This window comes from Phacochoerus africanus, chromosome 8 (genome assembly GCF_016906955.1).
Source record: "Phacochoerus africanus isolate WHEZ1 chromosome 8, ROS_Pafr_v1, whole genome shotgun sequence".
NCBI lineage: Eukaryota > Metazoa > Chordata > Mammalia > Artiodactyla > Suidae > Phacochoerus > Phacochoerus africanus.
In genome coordinates this window covers 10447873-10466135 of record NC_062551.1, presented here as the reverse complement: position 1 = coordinate 10466135, position 18263 = coordinate 10447873, and the positions used below count along the sequence as shown (strand labels likewise).

General features: G+C 41.8%; 1 protein-coding gene across 1 annotated transcript in view; it reads right to left on the bottom strand.

The window, feature by feature from the left end:
* ADAMTS18 (ADAM metallopeptidase with thrombospondin type 1 motif 18) overlaps positions 1-18263 on the bottom strand; it is a 164883-nt gene that overhangs the window by 67586 nt on the left and 79034 nt on the right. Inside the window, exons 5-10 of the mRNA XM_047792836.1 lie at positions 17461-17654; positions 17111-17194; positions 14941-15100; positions 11887-11992; positions 10725-10862; positions 7775-7928 (exon numbers count right to left, since the gene is read on the bottom strand). Coding sequence (XP_047648792.1) covers positions 7775-7928; positions 10725-10862; positions 11887-11992; positions 14941-15100; positions 17111-17194; positions 17461-17654 — 836 coding nt within the window. The remainder of the gene's footprint in view (positions 1-7774; positions 7929-10724; positions 10863-11886; positions 11993-14940; positions 15101-17110; positions 17195-17460; positions 17655-18263) is intronic.

Sequence of the window (18263 nt, the reverse complement as noted above, 5' to 3'; positions counted from 1 at the left end):
ATTATCATCATCACCACCATCATCATTACCATCATCACCATTATCATCATCACCTTCATCGCCATCATTACCATCATCACCATTATCATCATCACCATCATCATCACCATCATCATTACCATCATCACCATCATCATTACCATCATCACCATTATCATCATCACCATCACCATCATCACCATCATCATTACCATCATCACCATCATCATCACCATCATCACCACCATCATCATCATCATCATCACCATCAACATCATCATTACCATCATCATCACCACTGTCATCATCACCATCATCATCATCACCATTATCATTACCATCACCATCATCACTACCATCATCAGCACCATCATCATCATCATTACCATTATCATCATCACCATCATCATCACCATCATCACCATTATCATCACCACCATCATCATCATCATCATCACTATCAACATCATCACCATCATCATTACCATCATCACCATCATCATCACCACTGTCATCATCACCATCATCATCACCATTATCATCATCATAATTGAAGCAGAACTGGCCAAGACTGGAATAATCAAGTCTGATTCAAATCTTTGTCCTGTACGTCTAAGTTTCATGACCTATGGACATGTTATAGAAGACCTTTAAGTTGCGGTTTCCTCACCTGTGAATAAGTGCTCTGGACCTGGATTTACCATCCTTGGATGCTAGAAAGCTCTGAACTTCTCCTGGCCTCAGCTGCCTATCTATAAAGTAAGGGGACTAAACCAGATGCCTTCCAGAGCAAACAGGTGAGGTTGCCCTTCAGAATTACATCGTTAAGGCAATGTCAAAATCACGAATCGACAAAGTCATTCCATTTTGTTCGCCACATTCTATGAACTGAGAAATGTAACACATCCATTTGCAGGAAAATATTAACAATGAGAGAAGAAACTAGATGATCAGTGTGGTCACCTCTGGTAACCGTGAAAATTCATTTAACTAGGCACTCGCTTCTCCGAGCATTCTGGTTAATCCAGATTTCATGGTCAGAAAATATGGCAAGAACATGCTTAGAGAGATTTCATAAAAAAGTTTTCCACAGGACTGAGACAGGAAAACACAGGGAAACTAGAGACGTGCAGTGAACCTGGTCTTGTGGACCATAAAATCGGCCCCTGCAAAGAGAAGGGAGGAGCTTTTAGGATACTTCTCGGCAACATCTTCATCAGTAATGGCTCCAGACATGCGCCACACGTATTATTTCCAAATCTCAAAACAGCTCGTAAGACACCATGTGGAAATGTTACCCATGGAAATGAACTTGCTACCGACATTAGTAGAAAGCATAAGGCAGGCTTCCAACAAAGAAAATCAGGTCCATCATCTCTGTGTGTTCCCATAGTGGGTCGGCCGGGGTCCGAGGGGGACAGGTTAAGTGGGGGAAAGGACATTCTACATCAAAACGGAGGAGTGGGAGGTAACCACTGACACAATTAAAGCCAGGGTTTGAAAGGCTTTGAGGATTAAATTGTTTTCCCTCTTTACAGCCAGAGGAAAGCCATAACCCACACCCAGAGCCTACGTGGCAGCCACCAACACGACCCCAAGGCCGAGCAAAGCAAAGAAGACCCAGATTCCACAGCCAAAGCCAAGCCACGGGGCTAAGGAAAAGGGGGCAGCTGGAGAAGACCAGGAAAATAAAGCAAAACACAAAAACCCAGGGATTCCAGAGTGAAATACGACAGGCTGTATGAACATGTTATTTCTTCTGCGGTGAAGTACAGAAGTCAAACGTAATTATAGCCAACTACATGCTCCAATGACCCAAGAACCCTCTGAGGCAGCTCCCTTTCAAAGTAAACAGAAATGAGAGTTTGCACGTTTTTTTCCCCCTTGTTCTTCCCTCTTTTTTGCCCCCAGCAAAGTCATCTAACTTTTCCTTATCTACAATTCCCTAGACTTAAGTCATAATTTAAGGGAAAAAAGAAAATAACCATGCAGACTCCAAGGTCTTGTGTTGCCTGGATGTGATTTTTAAAGGAAAGCAACTCAAGGCTATATGTTGTTCTGTCCTGTCCCCAGTTGGCCATGTTCTCCTGTTGTATTCTCAAGAATGGATGCCCCTTCAAGTGAAATGTCACACACTCAAAATGTTAATGGTCTTTGTAAATCAAATTTTAGAAAGCACCTCACACTTAACACACCCAAAATAAAATTCCCCATCTGTCCTCTAAAGTCTGTTCCATGTTCAGCCTTCTTTAAAAAAAAAAAAAGAATTTTGACTACATTTATAGTTGTACAACGATCATCACAACCCAATTTTATATCGTTTCCATCCCAAACCCCTAGCCCATGCCTCCCACCCCCCCCCAACCTGTCTCCTTTGGCAACCGTAATTTTTTCAAAGTCTGTGAGTCATTATCTGTTCTGCAAACAAGTTCATTGTATCCTTTTTTTAGACTCCACATATAAGTGATAGCACATGATGTTGGTATCTCACTGTCTAACTTCACTTGGCATGATAATTTCTAGGTCCAATCATGTTGCTGCAAATGCCATTATTTCTTTCTTTTTAATGGCTGAGTAATATTCCATTGTGTATATATACCACATTTCCTTGATCCACTCCTCTGTCAGTGGACATTTAGGTTGTTTCCATGTCTTGGGCTATTGAATATAGTGTTGCAATGAACATGTTCAGCTTCTCCAGCTCACTTTATTACTTACTTCTAGCTTCTCAAGCCCCAAATCCCAGAATCTTCTCTTACTCCTTTTTTTCTTCGAGAAATCACTCTTTCTTCCTTGAGGAGGGGTGACAACGGGATGGTGGCAAAAATCTCCCATTTTATGAAAATGAAGTGCTAAACCCCTATATTCAGAGCAGCACTATTCATAATACCCAAGACATGGCAACAACCTAAATGTCCATCAATAGATGAATAGATACAGAAGATGTGGTACATATATACGATGGAATACTACTCAGCCACAAAAAAGAGTAAAATAATTCTCATGCTTAGTGAAGTAAGTCAGAAAGAAAAAGACAAATACCATATGATATTATTTGTACATGGACTCTAAAATATGGTACAAATGAACCTATCTACAGAACAGAAACAGACTCATAGACAAAGAGCACAGACTTGTGGTTGCCAAGGGGAAGGGGGAGGGAGTGGGATAGAAAGGGAGTTTGCAATTGGTAGATGTGAACTATTACATTTAGAATGGATAAGCAATGAGGTCCTACTTTACAGCACGTGGAACTATATCCAATCACTTGGGATAGAACATGATAGAAGATAGTATGAGAAAAAGAATGTATATATGTGTGTGTGTGTGTATGACTGAGTCACTTTGCTGTACGGCAGAAATTGCCACAACACTGTAAATCAACTATACTTTACAAAAAGTTAAAAAAGGGAAATGGTAGTGCTAAAAACACATGAGCTTTGGTTATCATACTATATCCAATAATTACGGAGCATCTGTTCACATATCAGGGACATCCCAGGCATTGATGATACTCTCCATCTACTGAGGCAAGAGAGTGACAGACACAGTTAAAATATAGTATCACCAGTTTGTGAAGGTGACATAGAGGGTGAGGATAGAGCTCAGGGAAAGGAAAATACAAATTTCCTTGGAGAAGAAAAGGAGGTAGCATTTGAGCGGAATCTTCACAACAATAAAAAATGATAGATATCTGTCACACGGATGGCCATGCAGAATTTCAGGATGGGAAACATACAGACAAAGGCTCAAAGACAGGAAAGCAGGAAACATATGAAAAACATAAAAGGACATCAATAGAGTTGGAATAAAGTCCATGGGGAAAGTTAATCGAAGTTGAAATGTGATACAATAAATTTAATAAATTAAAAAATAGCTGTGAAGAGTTCACTGGCGGCACAGTGGGTTAAGGATATGGACTTGTCACTTAGTAACTGGGGCTACTGTTGTGGCGCAGGTTCAATCCCTGGCCCAGGAACTTCTACATACTTGCTGTGGGCGCAGCCAAAAAAAAAAAAAAAAAGTAGCTGTGATATAGATACTAGGAATTTTCTCTTTATTCTTTTATCCCAATGTCAAATTCTTTCTTTAAATAATTTTATTAGGGTATAATTGCTATATAGCTTTAGTCTCAGGTGTGCAACATAATGATTTGATGCTGTATGTACTGTGAAGTCATCACCGCAATAAATCTAGTTAACATCTGTTAGCATATATAGTTATAATTTTTTTTTCTCTTGTTATGGGGCCTTTAAAATCTGCTCTCTCACTAACTTTCAAACACACAATTCAGTATTTTTAAAAAATCACCGTACTGTAGATTATATCCTTGTGACATATTTATTCCATAACTGAACATTTGTACCTTTTGGTTCCCTTCACTCATTGCAATTTTCTATTCTTTTTTTTTTTCTTTTTTAGGGCCACACCCATGGCATATGGAAATTCCCAGGCTAGGGGTCAAATCCGAGCTACAGCTGCTGGCCTACGCCACAGCCACAGCAATATGGGATCCAAGCTGCGTCTGCAACCTACACCACGGCTCATAGCAATGCTGGATCCCTAGTCCACTGAGCGAGGCCAGGGATTGAACCCACATCCTCATGGATATGAGTTGGATTCATTTCCACGGTGCCAAAACGGGAACTCCCTACAATGTCAAATTCTTGATAGAAGAAATACATGCCCATCCTTCTATACTGGGTATGCCTTTTAAATGAACATTTGATGAGCTTCTGCTCTGTGGCAGTGCCTGCCGGCTACTGAAGTGCAGAGTATGGGTTACTCATTTCTAACTTGGTAAACTAGCCAGCAGGGGAAGCACTGATGAGAATGCAGTGCTTGGGGCATCCCGGTAAAATAGTACTGATTGACTAACCAAGTCAGTACCATTTAGTAAGTGCAAAATCATCAAATGCATGTTCTTGCCATGGAGGTTAGTAACCCTTCTTTAGGTCTGTCCTCATAACATGAAACAATTAACCTAACTTAAAAACTCACTTCTTCTTTGGCTGCACCTGTGGGATGTGTAAGTTCCCAGGCCAGGGATGGAACCTGCGCCACAGTGGTGACCCAAGGTGCAGCGGTGACAACGCCAAGTCCTTAACCACTGGGCCACCAGGGAACTCCAACTGAACACAATGAATGTAAAAGAGTTGAAGCTTGATGTGCCAAAGACACAGACAAGTGAGGAGTGGGAGAGGAGGGAAGGGGGGCAAGTGGTCAAACAGCTAGCTCCAGGCCAACAGACAAGCCAGCTGCTGGGCGAGAACAGCCAGTGTGATGGTGAAGATGCTGATGAAGATACTCCAGGAGGACAACAAGAAGGAAACCTTCATTATTTATCAAATGGGGCAAATGTCCCAGGAGACTCATCCTCACAATGACCAGGGAAGAGCTAATCGTTATCCTCACCTTACAGAAGTGGACCTAAAGCTGGGAGAGGTTGTCAGGTACCCAGAGTTCTAGAATCATGGAATAAGTTGTTAGACCCAGGTCTTCCTAACTCCCAAAGCCAGAGGGGTGTGCCCATGTGCACATGCACATACGCTTAAAATTAAAGACTGTCTGGCTCAGTAGCTGTCCATCTTTTTTCCTTTCTTCTTTTTTGGCCACCCTGTGGTGTATGGAGTTCCCAGACTAGGGATCAGATCCAAGCCATAGTTACAACCTACACCACAGCTTTGGCAATACCAGATCCTTAAGCCACTGTGCTGGGCCAGGAACCAGCATCCTGGCACTGCGGAGATGCTGCTGATCCCATTGTGCCACAGCAGGGAATCCAAGTAGCTGTCAATCTTCTTTAAAAATGAATTTTATTACATTTATAGTTGTACCACAATCTTCACAACCCAATTTTATATCATTTCCATCTCAACCCCCCAGCACATCACCCCACCCCCCAACCTGTCTCATTTGGAAGCCATAAGTTTTCTAAGTCTGTGAGTCAGTATCTGTTCTGCAAAGAAGTTCAGTCTGTCCTTTTTTCAGATTCCACATATGTAAGTGATAGCATTTGATGTTGGTATCTCACTATCTGACTAACTTCACTTAGCATGATAATTTCTAGGTCCATCCATGTTGCTGCAAATACCGTTATTTCTTTCCTTTTAATGGCTGAGTAATATTCCATTGTGCATATGTACCACATCTTCTTGATACACTCCTCTGTCGATGGACATTTAGGTTGCTTCCATGTCTTGCCTATTGTATAGAGTGCTACAATGAACATTGGAGTACATGTATATTTTCAGTCATGGTTTTCTCTGGATAGATGCCCAGGAGTGGGATTGCTGGATCAAATGATAGTTCTATGTTTAGTTTTCTGAGGAATCGCCATACTGTTTTCCACAGTGGTTGCATCAATTTACATTCCCACCAACAGTGTAATAGGGTTCCCTTTTCTCCATATCCTCTCCAGCACTTATTGTTTGTAGACTTTTGGATGATGGTCATTTTGGCTGGTGTAAGGTGGTACCTCACAGAGGTTTTGATTTGCATTTCTCTAATAATTAGTGATGCTGAACATCTTTTCATGTGTTTTTTGACCACATGTATGTCTTCTTTGGAGAATTGTCTGTTTAGATCTTCTGCCCATTTTTTGATGGGGTTGTTTGTGTTTTTTTGGTATTGAGTTGCAGGGAGTGTTTATAAATTTTGGAGATTAATCCCTTGTCAGTTGCTTCATTTGCAAATATTTTCTCTCAATCTGTGGGTTGTCTTTTTGTTTTGTTTAGAGTTCCCTTTGCTGTGCAGAAACTTTTAAGTCCCATTTGTTTATTTCTGTTTTTATTGTCATTATTCTGGGAGGTGGATCTGAGAAGATATTGCTCTGGTTTATGTCGCAGAGTGTTCGGCCTATGTTTTCCTCTAAGAGTTTTATAGTGTCTGGTCTTATATCTAGGTCTTTAATCCATTCTGAGTTTATTTTTGCGAATGGTGTTAGGGATGGTGGTCACGGCAGTGGCGATGGCGGCACTGGTGATAACGGTGGTGGTCGGTGACAGTGATGGAGAAAAAGGAAGAGAGAAAAGAAAGGAGATGAAGGAATAGGAGAAGAGATGAGAAGAGGAATAATAGGTCTCCATAATTCCCATGCATCCAGATACCTAGAGTTTCCATGTTTCTCTTTGGACACTAGAAAAAAATCATCTTAAAAATGACTCTCTTTTCAGTGCTCCTGAGATCGGTGGTGATGCAGCGGCTGACCCACTGTTTCTCCCATTTCTACATCATGGACTTTCCTTTTTCCCATATATCTTTTGCCCAAAAGGTAAGTCTTTCTTGAATGAAAGACTTGACATAAAAACCATATTAGGATTATTCGAGATACACCTTGGATTTTTACCTGCCCCCCCCAAAAAGCTGACTGCCAATAACAGTGTTCATACTGCTGTAAAAGGCATCTGTATGTTTTTCAGGGGGTGATGATCTTACATGTACTACATTAAAAGGGAGAATGAAACAACGATAACAAAAACAGTTATGAGCAATGGGTAAAAGCTATCGTATCCAGATTTACTACTTGTGATAAAATCTCCCTCTAGAGTGGGGGAATTTTCTTCCAAGGATGCAATCTGATGGTATTTAAACTGGCCACGGTCTATGTGGGATAAGCCTGGATAATTCATTGACAGTAAAATTGCCACTTAATTATCTGGCCAAACAACTGACATTTGAGAGATAACCCAGATTCTAACCCTTGCCCTTAGCAAACCAAATGTTTATACTTCTGTTAGGTACACAGACACATTATAGAATCTTAATGTAAGTTTGAAATCACAAGCAAACATACCTTCACAAAACCAAGGCTGCATAACTTGGCTTTTGCTCCAAACTGCCACTTGCACTGTGTGTCAGCATCATAAATCTGTCCTGGCAGTTTCTCCGGATATTTATACTGTCCTGTTTGCTTGGGCTCATCCACCAGACACCCAGCCTGAGGGGTACTGCAGTGATAACATATCCTTATTAGTTACCGTGGTTACCTGTGATCCTGCCTCATAAAATAATTACCTCTGAATGGATTCATGCGAAGAAGAATATAACACGGTTCAAGAAGTAGCTATATGCTTAAAGTTAAGAGAGAAAGTCCTGTCCTGTCCTAAGAAGATGGAATTTCCACAGCCACAGGGGGTTTTACTAGATGTCAGAGCCACTCCTCGTGATCGGGCTTGGCCTGTAGAAGATGGGCAAAGTCAATCTCTTTGAAAACCCAGCCTCATTCAACAATACTCAACACACTTTTAATGAGTGCCTGTCCTTTGGTGAGTGTGAAAAGGTACAAAATAAACTAGACAGGGGCAGTTACCTATCTTCATAGAGTTCAAAGTCAGGCTGTAGTTCTTACAGATAATGGGGCAATGGCTAAAGATGTAGTTTACGTCAAATGGTCTTTATGAGCAAAAAATGAGTAGGGTTTTTGAAAGAAATCAGGAGAAAGGCTACACTGGGACATAAGGTAGAACAATTGCCCTAAGGTATGTTTAACTGGAATGTGTTAAGAAAAAAAAAAAAATTCAGTCTTGATGGCATAGGGATTCTTGGAAAGCACTTTATCTCCATTCACTTAAATAATTAAACTAGGATGTCAATTAGAGATAAAACAGCATGGTGGTTGTGTATGACTTTGGAGTCAGATACAGAGATCCTAGTCAACCAGGTAATCTACACGTCTCATTACAGATATAATCTGACTTCCATAAGAGTTGTTAATAGATCAAGCATGGCAATGTTAACAGGCTCAACAGAGCACAGTAAGCATTCAAAGTCAGCTTTTGCTGTTGTTATCATCCAAAAGCATTTAACTCTATCATATTAATGATGGAAATTCAATCTACACCAAGTTGCCTTTGATTTATAATATTTATTGATTCCATCCTCACATGAGATAGAAAGGATCATTTCAGACCCTGGACCCTAACTTTAAAACTAATAAGGAAATCTTTTATGTGACAAAGTCACATAGCAAAAGTGTCAATTTTACTATCCTTTGATGCAGCATTTGGTTAGATATCCTTCCATTGTATCAGCCTTGCCCGAGCACATTGCTAATTCTATAAACATCTGCAAATAATATGCAGTGGTACTGCATAAAAAAGAGTATCAGAAATATTAATTCCTGGAGTTCCTACTGTAGCACAACCGGATCAGCAGCATCTCTGCAATGCCAGGACGCAGGTACAAGGGGTTAAAGGATCTGGTCACAGCTAAGGTGTAGGCCACAAGTGCAGCTTGGATCTCATCCCTGGCCTGGGAACGCCACATGCCACCTGGCAGCCAATGAAATAAAATAGTTTTTTGTTTGGTTGGTTGGTTGGTTGGTTTTTTTGCTTTTTAGGGCCACACCTGTGGCATTTGGAAGTTCCCAAGCTAAGGACTGAATCAGAGCTACAGCTGCCGGCCTACACCACAGCCACAGCAATGCTGTGGGATCTGAGCCATATGTGTGACCTACACCACATCTCAAGGCAACACGGGATCCTTAACCCACTCAGCAAGGCCAGGGATCAAACGTCTCCTCATGGACACTAGTTGGGTTCACTATCACTACACCATGATGAGAACTCCTAAAATAAGACAGTTTTTATGTATGTATGTATGTATGTATGTATTTGTCTTTTCTAGGGCCACACCTGTGGCACATGGAGGTTCCTAGGCTAGGGGTCTAATCGGAGCTACAGCTGCCAGCCTACACCACAGCCACAGCAACTCAGGATCCGAGCTGTGTCTGCAACCTACACCACAGCTCACAGCAACACCAGATCCTCAACCCACTGAGCAAGGCCAGGGATTGAACCTGCAACCTCATGGTTCCTCGTCAGATTCGTTAACCACTGAGCCATGACGGGAACTCCATAAAACAGTTTTTAAAAAAAGAACATTAATTCCCAAATAAACGGTTAATTTCGCTAATATGCGGTCACAGGGAAGTGTGATCAGAACCTGAGGGTTCTGTGAGTCAACGCAGATTAATAAGACATATCTATAAACATATAAAATGATATATATACATACATGTTTAACAACAACTCTTAGTGCTGTATGATGGCCAAAGAGCCAAATGTTATAACCAAATAAAGCCAAAGGAAACTTCCAAGAATTTCAACTTTGGGTTCATCATTAAATAGGAATCAAATAGTGCTACCTTCCTACCTCCCATTTCATTAATGAGGTCTAGGAGTTCTGAGTTATTTAGGGGATTTTATATAGCTGTCATCACTCCCTTCGGATGTCTGTGGACGTGGACCTAGCTTGTGGTCATTTCAAATCAAAGAGCCTATCAACGCAATGCTTCATTCATTGTAAAACAAGCACATGATTTTAGCATTTTTAATACTCTTAAGAGTGAATTGATTGATTAGATGAAAGACATTAGAGTAAAAAGATAATATATACAGCAACCTCTAGAGGTCTTAGAGGAGAGAGTCTACGCACAGACCTAAGTGTGATTCTTACGTCGACAGCTTACCAGCTGTAGAGCTTGAAGCAACACAATCACTTTCCTTAAGACTCAATTTTCTTGACTTTAGAATGAGGATCATGAGAGGATGTAGGGACTGAATGAGGCAAGATGCAGACAGCATGTGGCATGGTATTAGACCTTCGATGTATTTTTTTCCCAATAACAATCATGACAATATCCCCATTATCACTGATCCACTGATCTCATCTGCTGTTTCACACCTACGATTCACTGTAACTGCTCCAAACCCTAGAACACCCCTAGCTCTGGCCGGTCTTACCTAAGGAATTTCTTGAGATACTGCCGGCTGCAGGAAGACCAGGAAAACACCCCATTGTTCCCTGTCAGCGTGGGAGACATGATATTGCCTTCAGCTTTCCTGCAGGGGTTGCCCTCTCCGTCGTGAATCATGCCGAAACTAAAGCAGAAAGAAGGAAACAAAAAACTTCCTGAGAAGCCATTTTCCAAATTATCACTAGAGGAAGCAAAAGAGGTATTAAGAAGCAAGAAACCCAAGCGAGGGACAGAGTTACTGAGCAGGTAAGAAAAGAGAAAGACAAAAATGAGTTAAAGGAGTTCCCTTGTGGTGCAGCGGGTTAAGGGTCTGGTATTGTCATGGCAGTGGCTTGGGTGGCTGCTATGGCGTGGGGTGGATCTCTGTGGCCCAGGAACTTCCATATGCCATGGCCACAGCCGTTGGGAAAAAAATATCTTCACTGCAGCCAAATTTGGAAGAAAACGAACACACGCTTAAGAGAGCTAAGGATTCATTAAGTAACTTGAAATCCACAATGTAATATTGAGTAGGTATTAAACATTGTTTAAAAAGAGCCTCAACAGGAGTTCCCGTCATGGCGCAGTGGTTAACGAATCCGACTAGGAACCATGAGGTTGTGGGTTCGGTCCCTGCCCTTGCTCAGTGGGTTAACGATCCGGCGTTGCCGTGAGCTGTGGTGTAGGTTGCAGACGCGGCTCGGATCCCGCGTTGCTGTGGCTCTGGCGTAGGCCGGTGGCTACAGCTCCGATTCAACCCCTAGCCTGGGAACCTCCATATGCCGCGGGAGCAGCCCAAGAAATAGCAGCAGCAGCAACAACAACAACAACAACAACAAAAACAAAAAAAAAGACCAAAAAAAAAAAAAAAAAGAGCCTCAACAACGAGGGGCCTTTATTTGAGCCCTTCATATAATCAACCCCTATTCTAAGCTTTACGTAAGGTTTATCCCATTTATTGCAGACCAGTAATAATCATTAGAGGAATGCCAATGAATCACCCAACTGGTTTTCCTATAAAGTGGTGCATCACAAGTCCCCTGGCGGGCTAACAGTTAAAGATCCAGGACTGTCATTGCTGTGGCACAGGTTCGGTCCCTGGTCTAGGAATTCCCACGTGCCACAGGCACAGTCAAAAAAAAAAAGTGGTGCCTCAGACGGTCACTTACTTGTGCCCTGACTCATGAGCAATGGTGAAGGCCAGGCCAAGCCCTGTATCTTCATTGATGGTACAACTTCGGTACTTACTGCACATTCCACTGATGGGAGCAAACCCTGTTGAAAGAGCAATTTCAAATGTTAACTCAAAGGGAACCCACACAGATACCTGGTCATTTTTTATGTCCTTAAAATGTTCTGCACAGTGTTAGTTTGAGGGATTAATGTATTTTAAAAATTTCTTTTTAGGCAAACACTAAAGTATATGACGCTCTGTCCTGTCTCAATAGATGAGTAGTATTTAACACCGTCTTGCTTTTTAAAGATAATGTCTTTCAAGGACCCTCTTAACAACCCCCCGTGAAGGAGGTATAAGTACTGTAGTACCCATTTTATGTACAGGAGAGCAAGTCCCAGGACATTTATACGCCTGATCGAGGCTCTTTATCTGGGTTAGAGCAAGTGCTGAAACGAGAGCTAGACCAGGGTAAACTACCGACTTAACAGTAGTGTAACCATCAAAGGGCAAGGTTGATTTTCTACGAGAAAACACTCATCCTCATCTTCTCCTAAAGCAGGTAACATGGAAGGGCCTCAACAGTGTGAGCAGATTAAATTTATGTTTCTCCTCTTCGTTATAATGTGATCAATGTTCCCGGTCCCTAAAACTACTTCCTTCCAAAAGCAGGTATACAATCATTCCAGCAAGTGCCTCACTGTCTCTCAAACGATGTGAGAATGTCTACCGCCTTTCTTCCCATCCGTGGGTCCTCATAACAGCAGAACAAGGTCGGGCACCCAGTCGTAGGAAATACATGCTTGTGAACTGACGGCACCCACCTCGCTGCGATGACGTAGGTGAGGTCGTCGGGTAAACCTAATGCAAAGGCACCTGTCGTGGGTGGAACCCTCACCATCGCCCCCAAATAAATGGCAGATACCGCCCACTGGCCTATATGCCTCATATGTCTACAAGAGTGTTTAATTAAAGATTAGGAAACTGAGGCGCAGAAAGGTGACTTCATTTGCTCAAGATCTCACAGTCATAAATTCCAACTCAGGACTTAAGCACAGACGGATTTGGACTCAATGCCCATGCTCTTTGCATCAGGACACGTTGTTTTAAGTAAATGATTTATAGACCAGTTGTTAGGGTTCCTGGTGTTTTATTTGTTTCTCTGTGGCATTCCTTCTATTTTGGTCTCTGGGTGGCTGATAAAACTATCTCCTTCTCAGAATCTCTCTTCAAAAAAGCGACAAGGCATGGAGCTATCAAATGTCACTTTGCAAACTCAGACTATAAATGAATAGATACCATCCCCCATTATAAAAATGCATTTTTATGGAACAATCCCCCAAAAGGTTGATTCTCAGTCGTGCATTGTTTTTTGAAGACTGTGATTAATAATGAGTTTTTATTATTATTTTGTCTTTTTAGGGCAGCACCAGCAGCATATGGAAGTTCCCAGGCTGGGGGTCAAATGAGAGCTGTAGCTGCCAGCCACAGCCACAGCAATGTGGGATCCAAGCTGCGTCTGAGACCTACACCACAGCTCACAGCAATGCCAGATCCTTAACCCACTGAGTGAGGCCAGGGATCAAACCCGCATCCTCATGGATACTAGTTGAATTTGTCACCGCTGAGCCATGAAGGGAACTCTGTAATGATGAATTATTAAAATCAACTTCTTTATAGGACATGAGAGACATTATAGTGATTTTTTTTCATTTTTTTAGTTTTATTGAAGTAAAGTTGATTTACAATGTAGTATCAATTTCTGCGGTACAGTAAAGTGATTCAGTTATACATATACACATATCCATTCTTTTTCAGAATTTTTTCCCATACAGATGATCACAGAATATTGGGTAGACTCCCCTATGCTATCCAGCAGGTCCCGGTTGGCCACTCATTCCCCAAACCACAAAAATAAAATTGTTATAAAGTTTAATCTACCTTTATTTTTAACGTATTATGAAGAATTATAAAGCACTTTGAGGCAAAAATATATTTTGAGGAAAAAAAGGGGGTAAATCATACCAATGTTCCCCAGCTCCCCCAGATTTTACATCAGTCTAGTTGTAAACTAGACTGATTAGCTGTGTCTGAAAATCATGGCTCCCACCGCCTGTTTTAGTAAAGGAAGTTTTACTGGAGCACAGCCGTGCCCACTTGTTTACGTATTATCTTTTGCACTAACACAGCTGAACAGTCAAGAGAGCTTGTACGATGTGCAAAGCCTAACATATTCACCGTCCTGCCCTTTGCAGGAAAGCTTCTCCGACCCCGATCTAGATGATCCACAATTCATTAAAAAACGTTGAATGCCTGCTAGTGCAACAGCATATACTATAATATACAGCCCAGCTGTGAAAGATAGAGTTCTTAGACACTCTCTTGTTCAAATATGGAAGAGCTGAGTCCTTTCCAGGTCAAGTAACTTTCCAGGTTTGCAGTCATGATGCTCGGAGAAGAACCCAAAACCTGTCTCGTTGGACAACAATTTAGCTCATGCCTAAAGGATCATCAAAAGTTTTAATAAAGAAAAACACAGGGAGTTCCCGTCGTGGCGCAGTGGTTAACGAATCTGACTAGGAACCATGAGGTTGCGGGTTCGGTCCCTGCCCTTGCTCAGTGGGTTAACGATCCGGCGTTGCCGTGAGCTGTGGTGTAGGTTGCAGACGCGGCTCGGATCCCACGTTGCTGTAGCTCTGGCGTAGGCTGGTGGCTACAGCTCCGATTAGACCCCTAGCCTGGGAACCTCCATATGCCGTGGGAGCAGCCCAAGAAATAGCAACAACAACAACAACAAAAAAACAAACAAACAACAAAAAAAAAGAGAAAAACAAAAAGAAAAACACAACAAGAAGAAAGTTAAGGGGTCCCCATCCCACAGTGAGTTCAGCTAAATAGAACACTATTCCCCAGAGGGTATAAAGAGGCTACTCCACCACTCAGATCATCTCCTTATTGAGAATCCGAAAGGCCACCCACCGGAGAGAAACTTTCCAGACTGTGTTTTCAGTTTGCACGGGTGTGCAGAAAGCAGCTGCTTCAACCATACCTAGAGTGTCACAGGGTTCATTCTTCCAGGAACAGATATCATATCCCGTGAGTAAGATGGCGTGGTCATGCCTCTTGCCGTTCTTTCCAACGAGGGCAGACTGCCACTGACAAAAACTATTCAGAGACTGGTCTGCATGATGATTGATCAGTAATCCTCCCTAGGGGAAACCCACACAAAGAGAAGAGGCAGTGGGTCACAGGGAGAGGGACGAATCATTCCATCTGCACAGACACATTTCTGGGGGGAAAGGTCAGCGAAACACCTGAACTAAGGCTGGGGACAACTGGTGCTGAAGCAAAACCAAACTAAACCAAGCCAAGAAACCTAAGACTGTTGTGGGTAAATGCTCGCAAGATTTGACGTAACTACAGAGTTTCAGTCAAGTAGTATTTCGACAACAAGTAACCTGACATCAGAAGCCCCTTCATTCACCTCATGCTGGTAGCATCTTTATAGAACTGTTCCAACTTTTAGAACATAATTATTAATTAATGGGGATAAATGGCTTCTTCAGTAGCGCATGAAGACAGTGGTGACAATAGCTTATTTACCTGTATGTCAAAGTTTCCAACAACGTTGCCTTGGCATAGCATTAGTATAAATAAGTAGGCAGATGGGTAGATAGAGAGAGAGATAGATATATGCTCAACCAATAAATAAAATGACTGGATAAAAAATATTTTCAAGATTCTAAAGGGTAAGAAACGGCCTACTCTTAAAGGACTTATGAAAATGTTTGCTTAGAACTCTTGACTTGGGTTAAGTTGAAGGTTTTTAGACAAGATCTTTAATTATCTGTGAATTACGATGCTGCCGGCTTTGAGGTCCCAGGGCAAAGGCTAAGTGGTAAATGAAACAGAAGTGTCTTCACAAAACACACTCTGTCCTTCTAAAATTCTAAGAATAATTTTTAAAATGTAATTGTTTTTATTTTTTAAAGTTTTACTGGAAGTATACTTGATGTACAATGTTGTGATAATTTCTGCTCTAAATTCTAAGAATAATTTGATATGTTGTTAACCTCTGTAGCTCTCCAGACCTGGATGATCAGATTGATTTGTGTCTTGTCTCTGACTCTTTGCTTTGTACATTCATTACTGGGATTAGAGATGAAGAGAAAAGGCCGCAGGGAATTTAAAAAATAGACTGACTGGTAATTCCCACCTCAGAAAATATAGTTTCAACATCAAAACACTACAAAGCAGTAGGTACCATGCAACTGAATGCTTTATTATACGTTCTGTCTTGCATCTCACTGTCATCAACTCAAGGGCAGTTAAATATTCCTTGTTTATTTCCTGTAGTATCTATGATGGAGCTAGGAGGTAGTAGGTTTACCACTAGAATTTCTGGATGACTTATTTTCAGTATATTTTTAAAATAATCTTTTGCATTTTCCCAGCATCTCCAACTTGCAAGATTCAATTAACTTTTTTTTTTTAATTTTAATTTTTGGACCATGCTCATAGCATGTGGAAGTTGAACCTGTGCCACAGTAGTGACATAATGGACCCTTAACCTCCTGAGCACCAGGGAACGCCTCAACTAACTTTTAGATCACTTACCAAATGTGCTTTTCTTGTGAAGCCTACGTAACGCTTATAAAGTAGAATATCTATATTTGAATTTTGTCTTCATATTATGTGTGCATATTTAATATTTTCTTTTTCTTTTCTTCTTCTTTTTTTTTTTTTGGTCTTTTTAGGGTTGCACCCATGGTACATGGAAGTTCACAGGCTAGGGGTCAAATGGGAGCTGCAGGTGCAGCCTACACTGAGCTGCCTTTGTGACTACACTACAGCTCATGGCAGTGCTGGATCCTTAACCCACTGAGCAAGGCCAGAGATCAAACTCACATCCTCATGGATACTAGTCAGGTTCGTTACTGCTGAGCCACAACGGGAACTCCCATATTTAATATTTTCTATCATTGTATATTACACACATATGTTTTATAGGTTTGTATATACAAATAATTATTTTGTGATGTTTTAGTATTTAAATACACAACCTCCTGAGACTGAACGTTCCTTGAGGGTAGGGTCAGCCTATTTTCAAATTTCAATTTCTAGTGGCTATAGCACATGGGCTGGCACATAGTAGGTGTTCAATAAGTGCATCCTGAATGGCAGAATGAATGAAGAAATACATGCAGCTTTCCACTTACAGGTTCTTCTTCCAGAAGAATGAGGCTCACCACAACAATGTTGATATCACTTCCAATGGTCCCATCTTTGAAGAGGCTGGAAACCTGTTGCAACAAGTGAAATCCAACAAAAATAAACAAACCCTGAAAACTTCCAAAATCGCCAGGGGCGATCAAGCAGATGTATTAATCAGTACATAGGCTTTGGTTTTACCAAACGTATGTACATATGAAGCCAATTTCCTCCAAACTTAATTTTTTCTCATTCACATCATGGGGCTACCTCTGCGGATCAACCCACGCGAGGGAATTCCCTGATTTTTTGCCATCTCGTAGAGGCAGAGGGTTGGCGTCCTGACAGCTTCCCTTACCATGTTCATGACCGTGAGAATGTACGTGGTGACATTGGCCTTGCCGTGCTTTTCCACCATTTTCTTGTCTGCTACCACAAGGGTTTCCACATTTAGGCCTTTCTGTGACTTTCCAGCTGATCTTCGGGGCCGTCCCGTGCTCCCATATTCATCGAACCTGAGATAGGTGTCCTTGGTGGGCGGTTGAGGGGTGTCTATGAGGAACAGAAAAGCGTTTGGAAGGGCCATCAGCAGAGAACATGTGGGTGAGAGAGGCAGAAGTCTAAAGAAGGGATGGAGAGAGACCCTGGAATCAATACCTCACTCGTTTACTGATAAATGATGCCACTGGTACCTGTCCTGGGGCTTTGCACCTAATCTGTGGTCAAGAGAGATTCTGGCTGGCTGGACAGTTCGATGAATGGGTTTGGTAATTCAAAAACATTCTTCTGGAGTTCCCGTCGTGACGCAGCAGAAATCGATCCGACTGGGAACCATGAGGTTGCAGGTTCGATTCCTGGCCTCGCTCAGTGGGTTAAGGAGCTGGCATTGCCGTGAGCTGTGGTGTAGGTCGCAGACACGGCTTGGATCTGGCGTTGCTGTGGCTGTGGTGTAGGGCAGCAGCAACAGCTCCGATTGGACCCCTAGCCTGGGAACCTCCGTATGCTGCAGGTGCAGCCCTAAAAAGACAAAAAGACAAAACAAACAAACAAAAAAACCCCACTCTTCTAAAGAGCAAAAGAAAACAAGCTACAATTCTAGTGGGTAGAGCGAGGCAAGAAAAACCAGGATTGTGGAAGAATCTTTAAAAACAGAAAATGCTC